The sequence below is a fragment of the Sinocyclocheilus anshuiensis genome, unplaced genomic scaffold, assembly GCF_001515605.1.
Source record: "Sinocyclocheilus anshuiensis isolate Anshui unplaced genomic scaffold, SAMN03320099.WGS_v1.1 scaffold304, whole genome shotgun sequence".
Lineage (NCBI taxonomy): Eukaryota > Metazoa > Chordata > Actinopteri > Cypriniformes > Cyprinidae > Sinocyclocheilus > Sinocyclocheilus anshuiensis.
Genome location: NW_015555737.1, coordinates 638,107 through 645,582, shown reverse-complemented (window position 1 = coordinate 645,582; position 7,476 = coordinate 638,107). Strand labels below are relative to the sequence as shown.

General features: G+C 36.7%; 1 protein-coding gene across 2 annotated transcripts in view; it reads left to right on the top strand.

The window, feature by feature from the left end:
* Positions 1-7,476, top strand: part of mical3a (microtubule associated monooxygenase, calponin and LIM domain containing 3a) — a 92,569-nt gene that overhangs the window by 76,655 nt on the left and 8,438 nt on the right. Inside the window, exons 40-44 of one of the 2 annotated variants that reach the window (XM_016466620.1) lie at positions 1,698-1,748; positions 2,668-2,775; positions 2,900-2,993; positions 4,487-4,537; positions 5,193-5,243. In XM_016466620.1, the coding sequence (XP_016322106.1) occupies positions 1,698-1,748; positions 2,668-2,775; positions 2,900-2,993; positions 4,487-4,537; positions 5,193-5,243 (355 nt within the window). The remainder of the gene's footprint in view (positions 1-1,697; positions 1,749-2,667; positions 2,776-2,899; positions 2,994-4,486; positions 4,538-5,192; positions 5,244-7,476) is intronic. The other variant, XM_016466621.1, reaches the window with a different exon arrangement.

Genomic DNA, 7,476 nt, shown 5'->3' with positions numbered 1-7,476 from the left:
AAGCTGGATCACGAATGATTCGCGCGAACATAGATGCATTTAGGCAGATCAGGGGCACATTCCCTTCAAAAATGAAAGTAACGTTAATCCTCTGCATCTTCAGCGGCTCAGATGTCGGGAGTAAATGACGACTGCTATGTTCATTATTACATCCAACAACAAAACATCTCAATCGCTTAGGAGACATTCTTGTCTTCCCCTGCACCGGAGTCGACACAATGGCGGACAGCTCACAGGCAGCTCACTCAGGGCGGGTCGAAGGTAAGACGGCCTTGTCAATCAATTATCGTGGGAGGGGCCTGTGCAGAACTACGTCATTCTGACAGGAATCTCAGAACAGCCTGATTTGAGAAAGGGGATTTTAAAATAGGGATTTAAAAAAAAACACTGGGTGGATTTTTATTATTATTGGGTGGATGTGTACACACACTTCCAACACACATTTGTTCAAACAACAACAAAAGTGAATTTTGCATCCGATGACCCCTTTAACAAAACAAAAGAAAAAAAAACTGCAACAATTAGCAGCCTAAATGCAGAATTTCGGCTCATTTTTGTGATGCGCTCTTGAGAAAGCGGCATCCTGTTTGTTTCCTTTATTTTACAAAAGCACAATGTTTTGTTTTTATTGTGAATGTACACAAATAAAGGAATATTTAGAATAGTTTTGAATAATGTCTTACTCTCATATGACCAGAAATGAAGGAATATAGTAACACCGTGTCTACACCGGACGCGACAGTTGCCGCACTGCTCGCGTCCGGTGTAGACATGGTGCAAGTTGTTTCCACTTTTATAAGGAAAAAAAAAAACACAAGTGATCGTGCTGGCGCCTCACTCGCGCAGTTAAGCATTATTAACTCGACAACGCAGCCTGTTCATTGTCATAATAAAATACAGTCAGCCAAACATTGAAAACCATGCTATTTTATCTCCCCTCACTCCACAACAAATACTTTAAATTTAACGGTAGAACAGAACAAAACAAAAATAAAAAATAATATAAGAAGCTACTAACAAGCCAAATGAATTAATTTTCAAATTAAGATAAGTATGTTTGAGAGGTAACTTGTCTTTTTCTTAACAAATATAAACTAATTTTAGATGCAATTTAATAATATGAATATGATTTAATGCGCTTTTGAACTACAGGGAAACGATGCTTTAACCTGAGCAACACCATGAACACGGACGCTGCCTATAGGCTAATTCTGCCATGTGACTACATTTATTTGCGTTAAAGCCCCTTTTCTCGACAAAAAGTGTTTCCAAACAATTTTTTGGCCACATTTAAAGTATCGATATAGAATTTATGCGCTAAAGTTAAACGGAAAAAGATAATGTCGACACATGAGAAATTTTATCGATAAATGGCATTTCCATCAGCTATATTGGTAACAATTTTGAAGCGCTAAATATTTTTTCGTACAAAAACCTTGGATGGAACCCTGGCTTGTGTTGCCACATGAGAAAAATTTTGGTTGGCGGATGTTAATTTTGGACCCTGAGTATAATTGTGTTGCACAAAACACAGTCACATTAATTTGTACTTTTGCACTCATCCCAGCATCCTTAAATGTTAAGTCTTGTGTTTGTGTGTTGCCGTAGAATCCTGATTTTGTTTAATTGTACATTAACCCATCTAATTGCATAATATTTGTTTTGTTTGTTTTCTTTTTTTTATTTATTTTTCTAAGTCTGTTTATGTACCTCATGCATTGGCGTTCAAGAGATCATATGCCACAAAGGTAGTGTGTTCATTAATTCCCATTGGTCTACCCGTTTTACGCATGTCATATCACACCGTCATGCCTAACCCCTTATTGTTGGTCCAAATATGTTTGCTTTATTGTATTACTAACTGTTTTCTGCAGCATTGTGAAGGCTAAAGCGCCACCTTTCTGCTGGAGGATGTAACTGTATCACATAACATTCTCAAAAGGCTTTTTGGCTGTTTACCTGCATACTATTTTCTATACTGTGTACCTCACTGGTTTACATGCAACTTGTTTTTCTTTCATAGCTTCTACTATACTTTCTTAAAGAATCTCTCCAGTCAATATTTTTTTTCTATGTCTGTCTTACACTTTATTACAATTTATTGGCTGTGTGCAATATATCAATGAAATGCACAGACAACTCTATCTATCTATCTATCTGTCTGTCTGTCTATCTATCTAGTCTGCAGATTTAAAGTTTGAGTCAAGACTTTTTTTGTTAGTATTACATTTTTGAGTCCCTTGTTTGTGCTAATTTCAGTTGTAGTAAATTTGTGAATAATTTATTTTTTAATGGAGAATGGAGTACTTAATATTCTGAAGAACTTCAGTGTTTAATTATTTGTTGAATTTCCAGCAAAAACACACACATAGTACCATTATTGTGATAAAAGTTACTTGTACTGTGATATGCTTGATTATTATGACTTGATTATACTGCCAAAATCGCATCTAGAGGTGCTTTAAAATTGTAAGTCAGAAGTACTTCAGTCTGTTGTAGAAGTTACGTAGCTTTGACATTAGACTTTGTTTTAGACTCTGCTGTAGTCTTCTATTACACAAACCCCTGCCGTAGACATCCATGTGATGCCAGACAAGGATCCATCTACAACTGACCTGGACATAGCTTACAGGAGCGCTGGATCTGATTCTTAATTTCTTGTTGCAGAAAACATACACAGAGGAGGAACTCAATGCCAAGTTGACAAGAAGAGTACAGAAAGCTGCACGGAGGCAGGCCAAGCAAGAGGAGCTCAAGAGACTCCACAGAGCCCAGGTGAAAGCATACTAATGACTTTTTCGCATGAGGTTGTCAGAAAGCTGAATTTCAGCCATCACCTTGCAGAGGAATAGAGTGTGAAATTAAAAAATTAACTAGAAGCTGCTTTTTGATTCCTCAGATCATTCAGAGGCAGCTGGAGCAGGTGGAAGAGAAACAGAGGCAGCTAGAGGAGAGAGGTGTCGCTGTGGAAAAGGCATTGCGAGGGGAAGCAGGTATTTCTCTCTTTCAGTCTCACTTTATTCCTCAGATGCGCTGCTGAAGGGTTAAAGCCGTGGAGCAAATTTTCATAACTCATGCTTTTCTATGTAGTTATACTTTGACCTTTAGGTTAGATCTGCTTGCTGTTTTTTCTAGATTCTAGCTTCAAACTACAGTTCAGACTTAAAGGGGTCATATGATGTTGCTAAAAAGAACAGCCGTTTTAGGTAGGAGTGGCTGACTCTTAACTTTTATAAAGAATATCTCTTTGGATTTGAGACTTTAGTCTTTGCAACTTTACAGATCTTCTTTATGCACCAAGAGCTCGTAACACTGCAAAGAGAAAGGAAAAATTGAAATTGCATCATATGACCCCTTTAAAAGGATGTAAAATGATGTTTATGCATAATTTTCCTTGTGATTAAAAGCCATTTCGTTAACTTGGGTTAGTTAGTATTTTTAGTATTCATAGTAAAGTAACGCCTTTTTTTTTTTTTTTACATTAATTTTGCTAGAAGCTTTTATCTCATTACTAAATTTATAACACTCTGTCGGGTTCCACACTGACATAACATTAGAATTACATTCAGAATTCCCATGGTTATGGAAAACCTGGAAATGTCAGGGAATTTTAAAATTGTGATTTCCAGGCCTGGAATAGGCACTTATAATTATTAAAACCTTGGAAGTCATGAAAAAGTCATAGACATTTTGGTAGTGAATGTCTTTTTTTCTAGTTATGCTCAGCTCTAAATAATTCATATGCCAGAATTGCTTTTTGAGCTCTCCAGTTGAGCTGCAAATGAATCTCAAGGCATGTTTCATTTTCCTGGACACATTTTTACATTTATTTATAAATTATTTAAATCTACTAAATCCAAGGATTTGTACCTGACATACAATTGCATCTGCCCCTGCAATCACTGTAAAATAGTTTTTTTTTGTTTTTTTTTTAAATCCCTATTCACTAGAAGTCTTCAAGAGTATTTTTAAGTCTTGAAGTCTTTATTTGAAAATGTAAATATATGTGTATATACACATTAGAAAGATTTTTGTTTTCAAACATCTGCAGTATATAATGCTTCTAATAAATCAAATAAAGGTATTACAAAATTAACGTTTTGACAATACCACGGCTGTTCTTATATTTTATTTTTTCTGCATTAAATTGCATATGACAAGCTATCACAAATTTGGATTTTCCTTTTGATGGGTGCTACAGTAACAGCTGAGAGAATTACTAGAATCTATTTCATTATTGGATTCAAAGAAAATGGTTTCCTGTTGAAAAATGTGAACAGATAATATTAACAAAATCAAGTAGCTGTAGCTGTAACAAATTAAAATTTCTGAAGTTGATTTGTAATTTCCAGACAGTAGGGTAATTATAGGCAGTAAAAGAAAAATTCTGAATTATTGCCTCCTCTCTCACCTCCCCCACTCCCCTCCATCCCATCTTTTATATCTAGTGTTTCTTAATCTCTTTTTATCCTTTACTCTCTCTAAGGGTTGTACACTCTCTCTAGTGTTAGTCCAAAACAGCGTAAGAGGCGCTCAGGTATCCATGGTGATAATAACTCTAGTAGTTGTTGTAGTCGTCTCAGCGTATCGTGCCATTCTCATGCCGAACATCGTCTCTCCTCGCGTGTGTCTCAGCTGCATGCCCCGTCAATCCGATCACGCCAAACATAGATTTGTATGCTGCACTGGATGTGAGCCACTATAAATTTAAAAGTATTATAGACTGTTTCTTTGATTTTGGATCTATATCATTCCATTTTGTGAATCCTAAAGCATCCCAAGTCATCTGCTAAATGCTATGTTCATGTTTTGTTGTTTAGCATAACACATATTCACAGGCCGTACAGATTATCTGTAGCATTTAGGGTTAAAATGCTTGATATACATTGAATAAAAGGAGTTTTAGATAGGGTTTTAGATCCAAAAACATACTCGCACTCCAAAATCTGTTGTGTCCCTTGTGGCAGAAAACAGCAGTGCAACAAATCTATGTGCTCATCTACCATTACAGGACATGCAATATAAATGCAATTAACTACATGTTTACATGCCAAATAACAAGTGTGGGTAGTGTGTATTCGGCATACCTTACTGTGTGAGCGTGTGTGTTTGTGTGCAACATGTGCATGACTTGAAGCTACTGGCTGTGCCTGTGTGTGCAGTAACATGTTTCTAATATATCCTTATTATAGACTATTGGGGAGAGTCTAATTACAGTGAGATCCTGGATTTGCATCTGGGCGGTATGTATTTCAAATCTGTTGCTTGAAATGGACTAACATCTGACGCCCTCTCTTTTCCCCCTTTACTTACTGAGTCTTCCCTCTGCCTAAATACTGTCATTTTATCCTGCTTAATGTTAATTCACTTTATGTAATTTATACATTTTATGAAATGTTTATAGTTGTATTTTAAATTACATTTTAAGAATGAATTATTATTAGTTATTTATATTTTCTTACATATACAGGTTTCATTTTGAATGATTGTATCATTTTTATAAACTAAATTATTACATGTAATAAACAATTTTTTTTAAGTGACAATCATTAGAATCAAAGCAAAAATATATTATTTGGTATCAGTTTTTGCTCAAAAATTGCTCGCTTGCAAATGGCCCTGGCATTATATTTGCTTTCAGTTTTAATCTTAGTTTTCAAACTAAAAATGTGCTATTAATATACAGCAGCATCTGAAATCCTAAATGCTTAAACAATCAAATAAATGTTTGCAATCCTGATTAAGCCCTCCCCTCTAGCCTTTTGTAGAGCCTATGGCTGTCTGCTTTACCCGCCAGCACATTAGCTTTCATATTTTCCTCCCATACCTGCTCAGTTGTTGCATAGGGGCCCCGGGCCCCGAGAGATCCCAGTGTTCAGTGCATCATTCCGGAAGTCGGAAAGGTCTTGTGTCTATTGCGATTGATCATGTGTGGTTCGTCTTCACTGTGTTCCCTGTGGATCTGTTGAGTGCTTGTTTGAATGAGTGTATTGTCTTGTGGCGTTTCATTGATCACACTGTGAAGTTCCAGGCAAGCCATGCCGAGATCACCCAAGCAGACAGGAGATAGCGTGGAGCGCTGTTTGTGATGGTGTATAAATTACCCATTGTTTTTAAAGGACATTGAGGCATTGTTTAAATCATCTTATGAATCTTTTTCAATGCAACAAGATGTTTCTTAAACGTAGCATGCCAAAAAGCAAGGGTTATTTCAGGTGGTAGTCTTTACATATGCTAAGAAAGAGTATTGTTTAATTAGGAAACCCAGGTAAGTAAAACATATGCACATTTTATAAATGTTCTAGTAAATGGTCTCAAGACGTTGATGGAAAAAGCATTTGAAATCCAAAAGCAAGCTAAATTCACAAAGTTCGTATGACTTCTGTTTGCCGTTTTAATGCTGCAACCCCATAATTGCTTCTTGTGGCTACATTTTCTTTCATTTTTGTAACAGTTGCACAGAGATTAAGTGGCTAATATGTGAGCTGTTCGCTTAGATTGATTTTCCTGTAAAAGTGAGTTTTTTCATTGCAAACTAGTTGGTGGCGGACCTGCTAACAGTTGGAGGATTTCTTGTAATCCGAGCCCAAAAACACTTTGCATAATTACTGTCAGCGTTCTGAGGCCTAAGCCATCTCTTGGCTGGAAAACTTGGTTGTCTTATCCAAAGCAATATAGTTGTCCCCATTTTTGTAGCCAATTAAAAAAAACTTCTGAAAGCTTTTGTTGATTTCTATGTAACTTTGCATCAGTGTGCGTTTGTTTATGGCCTGTTTCCCGTGGGTCGTTTCCATGCATGTCTGCATAAGAATGTGAGCTTGTTGCTTTTCATGGATAATTAGTTCCCTGATTCTTCCCATAATTGCAGAGGATGAGCCAGCGATATGAGATGACGCTGTTTAAGACGAGTACTCTGTGCATGTTAGATTGAAACAGATCCTTTCAATGAAATGCCCCTTTTAATGTTTATTTGCTTTGTATGTGTTGATGAGGTCAGAATAGGGGTCACTTATGTAGAATAGGAAACTAAATATGTCCTCAGCCTTCACATAAGACGGTGTTGTATAAGTGCTGATTAGTTTCTGAATGCAGACAAGGTCACAGTCGAGCTTTCGAGGGTTGCGTTGACAAACTCCTCTGCGATAGTCCCTTGTTGTGAATTACACGACATATCCAATTGGTTCAGCATTTTAAGACCATTCTGTCCCAGCTATGCAGAGCACAAAGAATTGTACAAGGATCTGCCTTTTAATTTTCTCCACTGGCGAAATCCTTTAAGGTCTCTGCACACTGAGTCCGAATTTTTCATCCGAAATTTTCGCACGTTGAAAAATAAATACGACCTCACGTTGTGTCAATCACGTTTACACACTGCCTCCGAAACTTTCGTCCGTCATAAAAAAATTCGGACCAGGTTCGATTTTCTGCGTTTTCACATCCGTAGCAAGCATTTTGATAGGAAAGGATAACGAATAC